The 18017-nt window shown below is 39.2% G+C and overlaps 1 protein-coding gene across 1 annotated transcript in view; it reads right to left on the bottom strand.

Moving 5' to 3' along the window:
* The window catches only part of SORCS3 (sortilin related VPS10 domain containing receptor 3), a 616572-nt gene that overhangs the window by 78041 nt on the left and 520514 nt on the right, over nucleotides 1-18017 (bottom strand). Inside the window, exon 14 of the mRNA XM_003922497.3 lies at nucleotides 9935-10042. Within this exon, the coding sequence (XP_003922546.2) occupies nucleotides 9935-10042 (108 nt within the window). The remainder of the gene's footprint in view (nucleotides 1-9934; nucleotides 10043-18017) is intronic.

Raw genomic sequence — 18017 nt, 5'->3', positions numbered from 1 at the left:
ACCATGGATACTATGCAGCCATAAAAAAACGATGAGTTCATGTCCTTTGTAGGGACATGGATGAACCTGGAACTATCATTCTCAGCAGACTAACACAAGAACAGAAAATCAAATACCGCATGTTGTCCCTCATAGGCGGGTGTTGAATAATGAGAACACATGGACACAGGGAGGGAAGCATCACACACTGGGGTCTGTCAGGAGGAAATAGGGGAGGGACAGTGGGGGGCAGGGAGTTGGGTAGGGATAACATGGGGAGAAATACCAGATACAGGTGATGGGGAGGAAGGCAGCAAACCACATTGCCATATATGTACCTATGCAACAATCCTGCAAGTTCTTCACATGTACCCTAAAACGCAATAATATATATATATTTTAAAATTTTTAAAAAGACTTCAAAATAAATATGGGGGCAAGAGGAGGTTGGAAGGAAGACCAAGAATGAAACTAAAAAGTATTGGAAGAGAAGCAGCAAAAGAGAGAAAGATGATTTCTAAAATGAATAAAAATAAATCATCCTATGTCCAAATAACTTTGATTCTTTTCTCAAAACTAACAAAATCCCTTTAATGGGCTGGAAAGTGTAAGGTCAATAACTGTGGGTGAAAAAATGTGGTCTGTGAAGCTGTAGAAGATGAGTCTGGAGCTGAGCAATGAGAGAGAATCTAAGAGATGGAAACAAGGGAGAAGATGAATATTTGAGACAGGATTTAGACAGAAGGAAAGACGGAAATAAAAAGAGCTATAAGAGAGGAAGGGAAAGAGGGACGCTGTGTTTTCTTATGTCATTAAAATGTCATGACGTTTCCCAGTTTCCTACTTTGTGTCAACTCCTCAACCAAAAAATAAAAAGCAGAAAAAAGTATAAAGTTCAGTACCTGCTCTTAAATAGTTTGCCATATAGTCCAATAGAATTACCCACTTACCATATATTTGCTGAGCATCACCTGTGCATGAGCACAATCACATTCAGTGCTGTGGGGGATAATAAATCAGAGAGTTGCCAGCCTCTTCAATCTTACAGAACAACAACAACAAAAAGCCCTGACATTCTACCTGCAAAGATAACCAACATGTAAAACAATCAGAAAACAGTGCAAGAATTATTATTGCATTATCAGTGCATAGTAAGAGTGCATTATTTGTGATGATGCCAATTCACCATGACCCCATTCCACTTCTGGCTTGCAGCTCAGAGAACTTCTTGCATGTATGTACCTGGAGGCATACATAAAGATGTGGTAATACTGTTCATAAGACCACATATCTAGAAATAAACTAAATGTCCACTGTAGAGAAAATAGAAAAATAAGTTGTGCCTATTTATATCATGATAACATGCCATATAGCATGAAAAGTGCCTGGACCAGATGAATATGACCCCAGATAGATAATATTGAGTGAACGAAGCATGTAGAAGAATGTTATTTTTATAAATTATAGCCTTTAAAAACATATAAAGTGATATCACATATATTTCTATGAACAAGTAAGTGCTAAAAGTGTCAACATATGTTCTAGAAGGGTTTGTGCAAGGATGTTCTATGTTCTAGAAGGGTTTGTGCAAGGATTAAGGATAAGAAGTCTGAGAAGGACAATAATGAAAAGATCAGCTCCACCTGGGACTTCCTTTTTATTTAAAAATCTGAATCAAAGTGATAACAGGCTAATATTTATTAATTTCAGATGGTGGGTACACAAGCTTTGTAATATTATTCCTTATATTATTCTGTATTTCTTAAATTTCCAAAAAAAAAACCCTGTAAGACAAGAATATAGTTATGAAATTGCAGATATAGAATCTAAATTGGGAATTGCAAATTCAAAATCTTACCAGAGCAGGAGGGCAACTTCAATGAACAAGGAGTTAAATGGAGGAGCCAGAGAGGGCATGTGTACACCAGGTGAGGGACAGGGTCGAAATAACACACCCTGTCCAAAATGGGCAGGTGCCATGCAGCTTTAGCAGAATGTTGGACTACAGGGAGTTGGACTTGGTGCTGCCAGATGTTTCTGATTTTGCAAATGTTGGCTCCATTGGAAAAAGTATACACCAAGCAAGATACACCTGTGAGTCACGGTGAGGCCCATGAAAGGAATTCAATTATAGAAAATGAGTAAGGACTTGGGCTTCCTGAAGGAGCTGTGACATACATGTGTGGTTTTGATAAGGAATTAAGAGTGGGTATTTTTGTTTTGTTTTGTTGCTTAACAAAAGCTGAATGTACCATTTGTGACCACATTGGTGAACCAAGAGGACATTATACTAAGAGAAAAAAGCCAGTTATAGAAGGACAAATACTTTATGATTCTACTTACATAAGGTATCTAAAATAGTCAAACTCAGAAGCAGAGAGTAGAATGGTAATTGCCAGGGGCTGGAGGAGGGGAAAATGAAGAGTTCTTCAATGCACATAAAGTTTCAGTTATCAAGATGAGTAAGTTCTAGAAATCAGATGTACAACACAGTGCCTGTATTTAGCAATACATTATTGTACACTTTAAAATATGTCAAGAGAAGGCCAGGCACGGTGGCTCATGCCTGTAATTTCAGCACTTTGGGAGGTCGAGGTGGGTAGATCACGAGGTCAAGAGATTGAGACCATGCTGGCCAACATGGTGAAACCCTGTCTCTACTAAAAATACAAAAATTAGCCGGGTGTGGTGGCACGTGCCTGTGGTCCCAGCTACTCAGCCTGGCGACAGAGCAAGACTCCATCTCAAAAAAAAAAAAAAGTCAGGAATTATGTTAAATGTTCTTTCAAAAAAAAAAAAAAAACCGCAAAATAATAAAAGGTAATTTTTGGCAGTGATGGATATGTTTAGCAACTGCGATTGTGGTGATGGTCATGGGTGTACATATACATCCAAACTCATCAAAATGTGTACATTAAACATGTACAATTTTGTATATATCAATTATACCTCAATAAAACTTTTTTAAAGAAATAAGGAAAATTCCAAGCCAGTTCATAAAAAAATACCTTTTTCAATACTTCATAAGGCAATGCAATTGGAGAAACAATTTATAGATAGGGAGAGTATGTAAAAACTGTGTCAAAAATACAAATGACATTTTTAATATATTTACAATGGATAAAACCCCATGGGTATTCTTGTTTGGGGTCAAATTACAACCCATGGGCCATGTCTGGCTAGTTCTATATTTTGGATGGCCCACAAGCTGAGTTATTTTTACATTTTAAATGATTGGGGGAAAAGCAAGTGAAGAATTGTACTTTAGGACATGCATGTGGAAATTATATGAAATTTAAGATTCAGTATTCATAAAGTTTTATTGGAACACACTGATGCCCATTTTTCTCCATACTGTCTATGGCTGCTTTCACCCACTAGGCTGGAAGGGTTGAGTAGTTGAAACAAAAGCCCTGTGGCCAGCAAAGCCTAAAATCTTTACAGTGTGTCCTTTTGCAGAAGTCTTCCAACCCCTGCTCTATTTGGCCATCATTCTTCCCTGCAGGTGGCCTGTTTGTTGATCATTAAATCATGGAGATTATCAACATCTCCAGTGTTCCTCAATAGAGGTTATTATTTCACTTAATCCTCACATCCATGTTAGGAAATAAGAGCTCAGAGTGGAGTGAAGCAAGACACTAAAGTCACATAGGCGGTAAACAGGAAGCTGAGCATTATCCTGGAAGAGTGAATCTCCAAAGTCCATGCTCTCAGCCACCACACCATCCCTCCTCCTGAGCCCACACGCAATTCACTGATCAAAATAAGCTTTTCCCTTCCAGGCTGCTGCCGGTCCCCAGTATACCCTACCACCATCCAATAGCCCTTCTGCAAGCATGCATTCTGCTTTTGTGTTTCTTGCCACAAACAGGAGTGTGCCTCTGAGTTGCTGGCAAGCCTGGTGACAATCTGAAGGTTATGAATCAAGCAGCCAGCCTGAGAGGTGAGGACTTGGAGTTCCACTGGATTTGCCAATTACTCGAATGACTTACTTTGGGCAAAGTAAAATCAGTCTCCTCCAGCAAACAACAGAGAATTGAAAAACAGATCAATGGAAGCAGCTCTGGTTCATTTTCAAAGACTTTATCGGATGCAGTTACTAGAGGCTAAACAATGCATTTAAGCTGAGGGCTGAGCCTCTGCGTTGTGCTAAGGCTGTATTTAAAAGAATGATCCCTGCTAGGCATGTGGTCACAGTCTTTTAAGTGGAAAGGGCTTCGGGGGAAAAAAAAAGAAAAAAAAAACCCAAAACTCTGCAGCTTTGGGGTTTATATAATTTTCTAAGCAAAATGATCTCTCTCCCCTTCACTTTGGCTGTTAGTTCTGCTAGTGGAACAACTAATCAGAGATTTATGCCAATTAGAATTGGATTTATAAGAGCAACCAACAAGACAACTGGCCCTAACCAAAGGTATCTCTAGCCCTTTTCACCTCCCACTTTCCTCTACTGTCCAGGCACGTATCTACCACTCCATGTCTGCTCACACCGTTCCACTCACCAGGAATATTCTCTTTCCCTCTTCTCTGTATAGCCATGAAGCCCTTTACAACCACTCTATCTTCAATCATGTCTTTGATATCTAATGGCAACTAAAATGTTTCCCATACTGCCCAGGCACACTGGCACATGTGTCTGTAATTCTAGCACTTTGGGAGGCTGAGGTGGGCAGATTACTTGAGCTCAGAAGTTCAAGACCAGCCTGGGCAACATGGCAAAACCCCACCTCTATAAAAAATCAAAAATTAACCGGGTATAGTGGCATGCACCTGTAGTCCCAGCTACTTGGGAGGTTGAGGTAGGAGAATCACTTGAGCCCTGAGCCTGGGTGGTCAAGGCTACAGTGAGCCATGACCGGGGCAACATCACTGCACTCCAACCTGTGTGACAGAGTGAGACCCTGCCTCAAAAAACAAACACAAACAAAAACACATTTATATCATACCTTACCATTTAATCATTCCCTAATTATTTCATGTGTTTATTACACTTTTTCAAATGGACTGTGAATTAACATCAAGAACTAGGTCTGCTGGGACTTGAGGTCTGGTAGCACAGCAGTCACTCATCATACTAAGTGAACAACTGGTATACTGCTACTGTTTCTCCACACACCTTGGTTGTCCTTGGCTGAACAAACCTTAGAGAATTACAGTACCTTCCTTCAAATTTTACTTCCAATCTTGGTGCTCGAAATTCACATTCCTTGCTCTTATTTTGCCACTTTCTGAACATGTGAGCTGAACCTCAGCAACTCATCTGCCCAATGATGCCAATCCTATCAACCTTTCAGAGTTGTTGGGAGATTTCAATAAAATCAAGTTTGAAAAAGTGCTCAACACGATATACCTGGCACAAAAAAAGATGCTGAATAGTCACAAGTCAGCTGCAAGGTCTTCACTAGGTTCCTCCAGATCAGACTAAACGCTCCTTAAGCTTTTTAGACATTCACTCACGGTAAAAAATACCTGATCTCTTTCAGGGAAGCTGTGCTTCGCCCTACTAAGATTTTTTTTTTTTTCTTGGAAGCTGCCAAGTTGTCTCTGGTTCCTGTAAAAGTTTAGCTAAATCGTGGCCACTTGGTTCTAACAGTCCTTATCAGGAAAGAATTTCAGTAGCTTTGAGGAGGCAGGAAAGCAGTGTTTTTCTATCTGATTCCACATCTGAGTCAAGTTAAAGAAAAGCACTCTTTAAAGTGCTAATCAAGGGGCAAACAGCCTTTCAAGAAATAGTGGACCAAAGGGGCCCAAGTGCTACAACAGCCACATGCATCTCATCAGCTGGAGAACCACTGCTTGAGATGGCAATAGGCCCTCCAGCTTGTCAATCAGCCCTATCCTGAGACTTCAGTAATAAGAACAGGCACATTTCATTTTGAGTTAGGCTAGACTAAATGGTTCCCATCATGGTTAACAGGGATAATAATAACATTTGAAAAGACAAAAGGAAAAAGAGCAATAAAGCTAACCAAGTCCCAGGACTCCACTCTGGGGACTGTCTCCCATGCAAATCATCGTGCAAAGCTGCAGTGGTAGAAGTGTCCATGTTCCTGGAGCACTGGCCTCCAGGAGAAATGGAAATTGGGCAGATTCTTGTGAAAGGTGGAGGAAATCAGAATCATTCCCAGTAAGCTCCTCATTCTCTAGCTCAGGCGTCCCCAAACTACGGGCCGCATGCGGCCCCCTGAGGCCATTTATCCGCCCCCTCCACCCGTCGCACTTCAAGAAGGGGCACCTCTTTCATTGGTGGTCAGTGAAAGGAGCACAGTATGTGGCGGCCCTCCAACTGCCTAAGGGACAGTGAACTGGCCCCCTGTGTAAAAAGTTTGGGGACGCCTGCTCTAGCTGCCCTTTTGTGCCCACATGCCATTCCACCCCAATGCACCATAACCCCCATATAGACACCTCTACACACACACACAGTCTGCTCTGATTCCTATTCAACCCCAACCCCCATGATTTGCAACTACTGCATTCTGATCATAGCATTTCAGAATCTCCAGAGATCTATAATAAACTTTCTAACATGCTAGAGCCAAGGGCCAGAAAAATTACAACAATCAAAACAATGGTAAGATTTTTGGAAGTCACTTGATTCATTCATTTAATAATTCATTCATCCAGTACATATATACTGTTAAATCCTCCATCTTAGCACAAGCCTGGTAAATATATGGCACTGAATGAACAAGATACACAAGATTCTCCCTCATGGGGAATTAAACTCACATGCAGGGATGTCTGTGCCCGTGTGTGCATCCATCTATCTGTCTTAAGGGTAGATGAAGACAGAAGGAAAGATACCTAACAATTAACATCCTTTGGATTAATGTTTATTATCTAAAGAGCTATAAAGGAAAAAATAAATAAGGCCAGATAACATATTACATGGGAACCCACCCTGATCTGGTGGGCTATCAGAACTGATATTTAAGCTGAGATCAGAAAGATACTTAGAAATTTAGCTGTTTAAGTAGGAAAGAGAGGCCCATTCTGGCAGATACAAAGACAAAGAACCGGGGAGTGGGAAGGTACCAGTGCATCAGGAAAGGGTGGTCAGGTCAGGGAGGTCAGAGAAAAAGCCCTAAGCAGGTGGTCAGTAGAGGTACTTGTAGGCCATTCTATGAGTTTAGACTCTATCCTAAAGGCAATGAAAAGGCCTCCATGGATTTTAAGAAAACTGGTGATTTGATGAGATTTTTTAATTTCAAAAACCTCACTCTGGATACAGGTCAAATGCCTAAATATGACCTAAAATCTTTCAGTCTCACCCCCTTAACACCCAGCCACTCTCTTTCATGTTCTCACCTTTGTTTGTGTCCTTTCCTTTGCCCTGGAATCATTCATTCGTTCAACGATTACTGACTTCCTACTACATGCCAACCACTGCTTTTGGCACTGAGTTATATTAGTGAATAAAACTGTTAAAAATCTACGCTTTCTTGGAACTTACATTTCATTGTCTATTATATGGTTTTCCACTTGTGAACTGCTATGAAAACTTCCAGACCAACTCAATTGTCACCTACTGTGTGTGTGAAGTCTTCACTTTCCTCTGCTATTGCCTGGCTGTATAACTAGGGTATGGTGATGATTACTTTATCCCCACTTACTCTCACCACTTTGGCCTGAGAGCTCCTTGCAGACAAAGAACTTCATCTGCCTTTGTAAAATCTCCTAAGATCTAACAAGGTCTGATATGTATTAGAGGCTCTTTAGTTGTTAAATATATAAATTCTCCAAATCAATGGATAAGAGAAGGCAACAGAACCTTACAGTGGCTGGTTTTTCTTCCTGATCACACTGAGCTACAGAGAGAATCAGGGTTAACAGAGAGAGGAAGGGTATAGAATTTGAATGACCTACTTTATTAATAAGTTTTTAATTCAATGGCAAAGCTAAGCATTCTTGCCCCCAATGGACTCCTTGTCCGCGCAGTTCCTACAGAAATATGTAATTTTTTAAAAAAAAAATCCTGTTTCAATCCTTGCCATTGCCATTCCACAGCTGGACAACCCTAGTAGGCTACTTGGTTTCAATGCTCTTTTCAAATTTGGAATAGAGACAGAAATTATGTCTTGGCAACCCTTCCAGGGCTTGTCCAGCTATCTCAAGAGTCCTGACAAAATCTGTGTCGTTTGCATACAAAGGAAACGCTGAATTTAACAAAATGTTAAAACAAGTAACTTGAATTGTTTATACCCACTTTGATGAATGCTTCCAAAATCCAACTTAACTTCATAAAAATACAAATACCTCTGCTCCCCCACCAGATCTTCTATAAGAAAATAATTATGCTCTATTCTCTAAACATTTTATCTGGATAAGCCAGAGAAAACAGGCACAGAAGCTCTGCCAAGCTCTGAGGGAGTCTTGACTAGGAGGAAAGGAAAACAGAAGGGCTAGCTCATCTTTTCAGTAAATGGTGTGGCTCTGAGGTCAATTTCCCTCATATCCATGTGACCAGCTAAACTCCATCTGAAGCTGAGAAAAAAAATTATTACCATTTAAGATTAGATGAACATAGAACTTAAGCTGTGGCCTTAAACTTGCTAGGGAATGCCAGGCCATGCAGAGATTGGTATACACATGATATTGTTCAAAGTAATGCCCAACAGAAGATGCAATGAGTTAAAATAGGCCTCATAGAAAAGAATGGGGCCAAACTATGAGATTTGATCAAAACTGCATAAACACAATTACAAAGATTTTTTTTTTATAACTGATCACTTATTGGTTCCTAGTTTGGCCTTTCCTCCAAGTGTATAACCGTTGGAAAAAGACTATTTCAAACTATAAAGAAATCTATGTGCACGAAGGTTAAATCAAGAGCAGTGTCCCTTAGAGTAGTAAGATCATACAGCCTTCCACCAAACCAGCACAGATACACACTTTGAGTCCCTCTGTGCCAAACCCACATGACAGCAAACACCCCTTATTTTTACCCAACAGGACTTCTGTCTATCCAGTGAAGAACTAAGATGTAAGGTGCTCAAGGCCAGTATTGGCTGGTGGAGGATTACAGATTACAGTTACCCACTCACCATGTACACATGTGTGCACACATAAACACAGGTGATCAACTTCTGAGATTAAATCTCATTATAAAGGAGTACGGAGGGCAGGCATGGTGGCTTATGTCTGTAATCTGTAATTACACGAGGATCTGTGTATCACAAGGTCAGGAGATCGAGACCATCCTGGCCAACATGATGAAACCCCGTCTCTACTAAAAATACAAAAAAAAAAAAAAAAAAAGCTGGACGTGGTGGCGCATGCCTGTAGTCCCAGCTACTCAGGAGGCTAAGGCAGGAGAACTGCTTGAACCCAGGAGGCAGAGATTGCAGTGAGCCAAGATTGCACCACTGCACTATAGCCTAGGTGACAGTGTAAGACTCCATCTCTAAATAAATAAATAAATAAATAGGAGTATGGAAAAAATTCACAGCAAAATAATCTAAAGTGAAATAATTGTGGGGAGAGACACAGAGAGAAAGAGAGAGAGTGTGTGTGTGTGTATGTGTGTGTGTTTGTGCGTGTGTGTGTCGGGGGGGATCTCTTAAAATATTTCCTGATTTCAACAGGCTGGCTGTTTTATTCCCTCCATCTCTGCCTCTGCTCCTTATCTCTCACTAGACTATTTTGGAAACAGAGAAAAATCCATCTAATGATAGAAGTTTTCTGTTTGTTTGGGTTTCAAATAAATGGGAATTTGCTATAATTCTTTAAATTCTATTAGAAACCTTGACTGTTCAATTAGGATCCAAGCCTCTCTAATCCTGGCAGTAGTTTTTTGAGTTTGTAGGTACAAAAATAAATATTTCCACTTTATAGGTGAGGAAATTTTGGCCCAGAGATTGGACCACTTTGGTGTAGGGCTCCCTGGAAAAATCCAAGGGCTCAATGAAAGAACCAGTGTCTCTGATCGTCTTCCTACCACAGCAAAAGAAGTACTCACGTCATGATGTGGGTCTCCATTCCTGCCTCCACCAGAGCCCCGTCAACAAAGAGAGGAACTGAAGTGAAACCATACTTGTCCCAAGAGTGGCCCTCATCAAAACTCACCCTGTGTTGGAAACAAGTACATAGAAAAGACAGGTGAAAATAAGGCCACACTCTTCTGTAACCATTTTTCAGGTTATTAAATTTTCCTCTGTATCTTGCTTTCTGGCAGTGTGGATTATCAATAGGTTTTAATCTTTAACATCTTTCCATATTAATATGAGATTTGATCAAAGCTGCATTTCTAGACCTGGAGGGAGACAGCACCCAGATCTGCAGATATATTTCAACACATTAGAATCGACAAACAACCCAAGCAGGAGGGCTTAGTGGATGAAGTGTCATGTTTCAAGTAATCAGAATGGAACCTGAGGTTCAATTTACAGCAGAATCCATTCAGTCCTTGGAGGCTCTGACACAAATTGAGTAAGGTTGGTGGATCCGATGGAAAGAGAGAGGGTTTGTCTTTCAGATCAAACCTTGCAAACAGCAATTTCCTATTTGTTCAAAATAGATGTTAGGATTATTTTCCTTCCCCAGTGCCTCTTTTAGGGGCTTTTAGGGACAATCACTGAAAGTCTGAGATGTTCTGAGCAACACTGCCCCATCTTTCATCCAAAGGTAAGAGGACTGTCTGGCCCCTTGTGGACACAGAACCTGCAATGCTTTAAAGAGATGTGACTAGTGGAGGAAACTTGAGCAATTCTGAGTGCTTGTTTCCTTCCCTTTCTTGATCTTATCAAGGACCTGTCTGCCCCTTGATTTAACCAGGGGGCATAGCCCAAGGACTATCTCCTCTAAGAAGCTTTTCTCAGCATCCATTCTTCCCCAAGACAGCCCTAGTTTCTTCATCCTCTATGAATATTTTGTTCTGGCTGATTCTTAATTCTACTCTATTTCCATAATTTAGGATTAAAATTCCCTTTGTATGTTTCCATAACACCCAGGCCTTCTCCTATCACAGTGCTGACTACTGATTCCTTAACTGATCTTGAATATCTCAACTCAAGATTATAAACTCTGGGATTTCAGAGATCATGTATGTCTTATCATTGAACGATCCCTTAATAATAAATATAACAAAAATATATCTCCGTTACAATGCTCCTCATAGTATATGCACACACATACACACACACACACATCCTAATATATATATATATATTTAATATATAATATATATATAATATATAATGGTAAATAATATGTCTGATTCTCCCACTACACTGTGAAGGTTTTGCTTTTTGTTTTTTTAAAGACCAAGGTTCTCACTCTGTTGCTCAGGATACAGTGCGTTGATGTAATCACAGCTCCCTGTAGCCTTGAACTCTTTAGCTTACGTGATTCTCCCACCTCAGCCTCCTGAATAGCTGGAACTACAGGTGTATACCACTGGACCTGGCTAATTTTTTTTAAATTTATTTTTGTAGAGGTGGGGTCTTGCTATATTGTCCAGGCTGGTCTCGACCTCTGGCTGTAAGTGATCTTCCCACTCGGCCTTCCAAAGTGCTGGGCTTACAGGTGTGAGCCACCATGTCCAGCCTAAAATGGCAGTTTTTTTAGGTCAAACACTATACCATTAATTCTTCTATTCTTAGTACTTAACACAAAACCTGGCATATAGTTGATATCATATATATGCTAAATGAATACATGAATGAAATAATAAGGAATAATGAAGGACCCTCTTTAAATCTATCCAATCATTTCTCAAGCATGACTTATACTGGCATTCAGAAGCTGGGTGTGAATGACCACCCATTACCAACCAGTCTACATGGTTCACTCTCTAGTCACTTACTTCTTTGTCTTTCTCTCTGTCTCTCTCTATTTCACTCTCTGTTTTATCTTCTGTCCCAATGTACAGATTAAAAACAATAATAACGTCAATCTCTTAACCCTGCTAGAGTAACCAGTCTCCCAGCCTACAATTTTTGCATTTATGGTATACCTAGATCCATGTTCATGAACAAAATGCAGACAGTCTGCCAAAAGTTTTTATGAGCTCCTAAATTGTCAGCATCTGTCTTGAATTTTAAGAACTTGATTATTTCAGCCTTTTAAAAATATATATTGAAGACTAAATAATCATTTAAACTAGCCCCAAGAAAGTTGGGCATATCTAAATTGCTTTTTGTAGAAATGGGTTTCTCATTTCAAAAGTGAAAACACATATAATTGGGAATGAACTTCACTTTTCTTACCATGTATTCCATCAGTTCCTAAAATAATCATAGTTGTTACGGAGCATGTTGTGACCACTAACGAGTCAACTCTGGCCGATAAGTCCAGAAGGTAAGAAAATATTAGTTGGGTTTCTTGTTTTGTTTGTTTTGGTGACTTTGGACAAATTAGTTATTGTCTTGGCAGATGGAAGCCAAAGTGTATTTAAGACCTCTCTCTGTCTCAGTCTCAGGATTTCCTTACCAATAAAAGGTCAGCATGGGCTGGGCACAGTGGCGCACACCTGTAATCCCAGCACTTTGGGAGGCTGAGGTGGGTGGATCACCTGAGGTCAAGAGCTTGAGAACAGCCTGACTAACGTGGTGAAACCCCATCTCTGCTAAATACAAAGAAAAAAAAAGTTAGCTGAGCATGGTAGCACATGCCTATAATCTCAGCTACTAGGGAGGCAGAGGTTGCAGTGAACTGAGATTGTGCCATTGCACTCCAGCCTGGGCAATCAGAGAGAAACTCCATCTCAAAAAAAAAAAAAAAAAAGAAAGAAAGAAAGAGAAAAAAAAAAAAAGGTCAGCACTAGCAGAGCAAATTGCAGTGAGTGCCATGAGCATTGCAGGGAAGGAGCCATCTTTCGTTTACACAATGGAGAGAAGACCCACAGAGAGCAGACATGGAGAGACCATCACAGCCTTCCAGTATCGAGATAGGCACTCCAAGGCAAAGCTAAGTCCAGATGGGGAAAGAAATTGTAGATGATCAAGAATCTGCGGCATGAAATAGTTCACATGGCAAGAGCAAAATCCTTGCTAGAGGGAAAAGTGGCATCAGCAGATGCCTAAAGGGAGGATGAGAAACACCAAAGTCCAGGTAGGAAAGGAAATTGACAATAACTAAAGTCCAAGGATGATATAAATAAGCACGAGCAAGTGGACAGGACTCCAGAGGTAGGGTGATTTGAGATCAGTTTCTAACACTTTATTCTAACACTGAGGCAGTTACGAAGAACAAAATTCCCTAAAGAAGCTCCAAAATATATAACATTAGAAAACTTAATCTCTTAGTTATAAAATATTTGGTTCTGAATAGGCTGCAGTTTGTGAAACTTATTATTTTTTTGATGACTAGGAGTTTTCAAATGTCCTGAGGTGACATATTATATATTGAATTCTATATTGAATGGTATCTCCAAGGGATGTACCTTCTCTTCCTCAGGTCAATTGCTCATTAATGGCTAAGACAAAGGCACTGAAAATTCCTTATTAGCTCCACAGGTAAAACTGCAATCAGTAGGATTGCCGATACTGAGGAAGATAGAAGTAAAATTCCAATTGATTTCCAAATAGTGGCAACATAGGACTACAGAATCAAAGTCAAATAAAATTAATTTATCAAAATGTGACTGATGCCCACTACTGTGTGCCTCATCCAGCAGTGACCTCAGTTCTAGGGATACAGAGATGAACAGAAAAGGGAAGGTCCTAGCTTCCATGGAACTTACGTTCCAGTTTGAGGAGATGAACAATATGAAAATAAATCAATGCAAAAATATGAGTTAGAAATAAGTATCATGGAAACAACTAAAATAAAGTGATTTGATTGTCACCAGATAGCTACTTTGTGCTCAAAATTTAAGAAAGCTCTTTCTAGGGAGATTGACATTTAAAGTAAAATCTGAATGATAAGTGGAAGTATCCATGTAAAGATTCAAGAGAAAGTCATTACAGAGAAAAGACCTAAAATATAAAAAGCTGTCCTGTGAGAAGAACAGAAAGATGGTCAGTGGCTGTAGCTTAGTGTGAATAGGAATTAGTTGAAAAAATCTGTAGAAGAAAATAAGGTAGAAGCCAGATCATGAAGAACCTTATTTTCAGTTGAGATAATATAATTTGATTTAAGTTTTTTTTTTTTTTTTTTTTTGAGACGGAGTTTCGCTCTTGTTACCCAGGCTGGAATGCAATGGCGCGATCTCGGCTCACCGCAACCTCCGCCTCCTGGGTTCAGGCAATTCTCCTGCCTCAGCCTCCTGAGTAGCTGGGATTACAGGCACACGCCACCACGCCCAACTAATTTTTTGTATTTTTAGTAGAGATGGGGTTTCACCATGTTGACCAGGATGGTCTCGATCTCTTGACCTCGTGATCCACCCGCCTCAGCCTCCCAAAGTGCTGGGATTACAGGCTTGAGCCACCGCACCCGGCCTGATTTAAGTTTTAAAAGGTAACTTTCACTTCTCTGTGATAAATGGATTGTCAAGACCCAAAGTGGATTCGAGGAAATGAGCTGGGGAGGGGTGATAATTTAAGAGACCACACAAAGATGGGGCTAGAATGAAGATTATTATAGTGAAAAAAATGGAAATATTTAGGTTATTCTTAGAAATAAAATCAATGAATTTGGTAATAAAATTTATAGAGATTGCATGACCAATAGAAAGAAATCATGGAAAATATTGATTTGGGGGAGTGTTAAGTAATTGAGAGGGAAATCAGAAGAGTTAGAGAAGCAAAGCTTTTTGTTTATCATCTGTTTGTTTCTGTTTTGGTCCATATCAAGATTGACGCTTTTTGGACTTCCATACTGTAACATTGTTAAGAAGACCTCTGGATGGATAGATCTGTATTTCTCATCATAATTGGGTATGTAAATTTGGAAGTCACTTACAAGACAGAAACAACTTAAAGCATAATACTTAATACACAAAAACAAACACACACACACACACACACACACACACACACAACACCAAGCCCTACAACTAGATGAATGACATTGGCTACTAAAATATATAAAGCTAAAAAGATACTGGAGTCATAGGCAAACTACAAGTTAAATATTTTCTGGCAATGGCACTATTATGAGAGGTAATCAAGCCACTGTGAGTCTAGGATGTGATCACAGATATACTACAAGCCTAAAAAAAGAAATAATCCTTCTACCCAATCCTATATACTATGTTCAATTTTAAAAATTGTAGAAAAACTGACAGCAAGTATAGTTAAAGGTAAAAACCAAATGGTCCTAGAAACAGATTATATGAATTTTAGGGAGCTTAGGGAAAAGAAGAAGAAAAACTGAATTAATTACCATTGCATATTAATTTTTGTAGATGAGAAAGTTTCCAAATATTTTTAAAGTTCTATTTATCGACTACCAAAAGGGGGTAATGTCAGTGAACGGCATTACACAGAATGTAGTTAGATACGTGGAACTAGTAATTGTTTAAAATACAGAGAGAATAAGAGGGAAAAGATTTCCATGTGACTCTTCTAAAGAGAACAGTCAAGTATTTGTGCATAAGAATGTAAGTTCCCAAGTACACAGTCCCATTCAACAGCATATTCCAGCCCCTGTACTAATGCTAGATAAATAATATATGCTCAACAAATATGTATGCAATAAATGAACAAACAGATAAAATCTGCCTTGAGTTACATATCATGTCATTTCCCAGAACTTAGAAAGGCTTTTCTAACCTAAGATATTTCTAAGAAATACGTTGAGGTCCCTTCCAGCTGTACCATTCTAAAAATCTTATGTAATTCTGGAGCAGACTTATTTTGCATAGATCTGGGTGGCAGAATGCAGGTCAATGGGCAGAGATTACAAGTAGATTTATTATTGCTCAACATGAAAAACAATCTAACAACTATAGACGTTATACAAGATGAGAACTACGTATGTTGGGTATTTGCAGGTTGATTAGCACTGTGATATTCTGGTAAAGGGAGGTGACATTTTTGGGGTGTCCCCAAAGTATCAGCTATACCAGGTATAATATGGTATTATTATTATTATTATTATTTTTGGAACGCCAACTATGTTTACTCAATGAAATAAACGACTCTGCTCCTAACATACTCAAGAAATCATCCAAAAATAATTAGTAAGCTCTACCACCACCCCCACCAGCCCCTTCCCCCCACCTCCCCCACCTTTTTTTTTTTTTTTAAATGACTTCTATAAGGCCTTTTCCTACTTCATGCATCTATGACTACGATACTGAGATGGCATAAACTAAAAGGAATAGAATCTGCCAATAACAATCAGAATCCTCCTCAGAAGTCTCTAGCACAGAAATAGGGAGCTACAGCGGTCACTGAGAATCAGTGTTCCTCCCTCTGGTAAGGTGTACTGCTCCATTTCATTTTATTCCCAGTATATGAGGTGGTGACATTTTAGCCACCTGGAAGTTTTTCAGAACAGCACATGCACTTTTGCTTTTTAGAGGCAATGTATTGTTTGGAACAATTGTTTTCATTTGAAAGTTTCTCTGAACAAAATGCTAGTGCCCACAACCAAAGAAACACAAAAAGCCAGGTGATATTTTCCTTTCTGTTTCCAAGAACATCCCACTGAGAGGCAGTGACAGCTTGTCAGGGTTAAGCAAACCGTCACACCCCTGTCTACCTGCCCCTTAGGTGCTCTGCCTATTGTGTTTTCATTAGAGCTCTGTATTCAGTGGGAGTCCATTGTTTATCTCACTCTAATGCTTCTCAGGCACAAAGGGAACACTGGATGGAGGTTTTCTCTGAAATAGCACTTAGTTCTAATCTCAATGCATCCAAATGTACATGGTCACAAACTGATGGGTTCATTTGTATGCTGTTTTGCCTTCATGCCTACCTGGCTACCTATCATTTCAATCTGTAGGAAACAATATGCCTTGTTAGCCTAGCTAAAGTTTTCCCAGCTTTTCAATTATAGCTCTTATTTTCTCTTAAAGGTAATGTAGCTATTATTTAAATCTGAGAGCCACCACATCCTGGTGGGTAAGTTGGTGTCTTTTTCCTGTTCAAATATCAATATATATATATAATAAATATATATAAAACAACATCAGCCTGAGATCTACAACAGAAAATGGCAATGAACTGATTACCTATTTTTCTCTTAAAATTAATGATTTGTTTACCTTGAGGTTGTCATTTAATCAGAAGCTCCTGGTGAAGAAAAACCTGGTTTAAGATTTCAGAAGCTTGCATCTCATAAGCAGGAGACAAAATCAGTCAACAATCTCATAAGAAAACACTGATGATAATAGCATGGTCAAGCCCTTACAAAACACTCACTTAGCCTTTGAAAGAGGAGTGGAAAGATAATTCCCAAATGAGTTTGCTGTTGTTGTTGCTGCTGTTTTTTAACACATATACTCAATAGCTGGCATTTAACCCCTTCCAGGAATTGCTTCAGAGAATGGCATTCACAGACAGGCAAGTAAGCAGAAATCATGGTCTCTGTCTACATTCAAGAAAACATCTATAGCATTTGTGACAAGTGGCAGTATCAACATCCTATAAATGGAAATAATGCCATTTCAAAAGCTTAGTTTGAAAAACCCTTTTTAATACTTTGTAAGTTAGAATGGTCAAATGAAGGTTGATATTACCATTATTATTATAAAAGGAAATTCAACAGGAGTGCAGTTCTTCTTTTTTTTTTCTGAGTTCTATAAACATTTTTACCAAGAAAAGAGATACTATGTTGAACAAGGGAAAACTCAAACGTTGTGTTGATGACCTTAAGAGTCATGATTTGGTCCTATATAAATATCCCTAAATGAATATTGAATAATTTTCCCAACTTGGATAATTTCCTTCCAGGGATAATCAGACAGGCACTCTTTTTGGAAGTGAGATGGTCTCTGGAGATGAACTTTTGTGGCTGAGACTGAACAGTTAGATGTAAGGATGCTAAGATTTAACAAAACCAAAACCCACTTCCATGTACTCCTGCCGTGTCAAATATGCTCTCCTCTTCTATCAACAAAAGGAATCGACAAAAATAAATTCTTTCTTCAGCACAAGAAAACCTTTGCAGAATGCTTTAAGAATCAATGATTAAGTAAGTGCTAGGTTCCT

This window comes from Saimiri boliviensis, chromosome 12 (assembly GCF_048565385.1).
Source record: "Saimiri boliviensis isolate mSaiBol1 chromosome 12, mSaiBol1.pri, whole genome shotgun sequence".
Lineage (NCBI taxonomy): Eukaryota > Metazoa > Chordata > Mammalia > Primates > Cebidae > Saimiri > Saimiri boliviensis.
The sequence above is the reverse complement of the archived record's forward strand: the minus strand, read 5'-3'. Positions and strand labels throughout refer to the sequence as shown.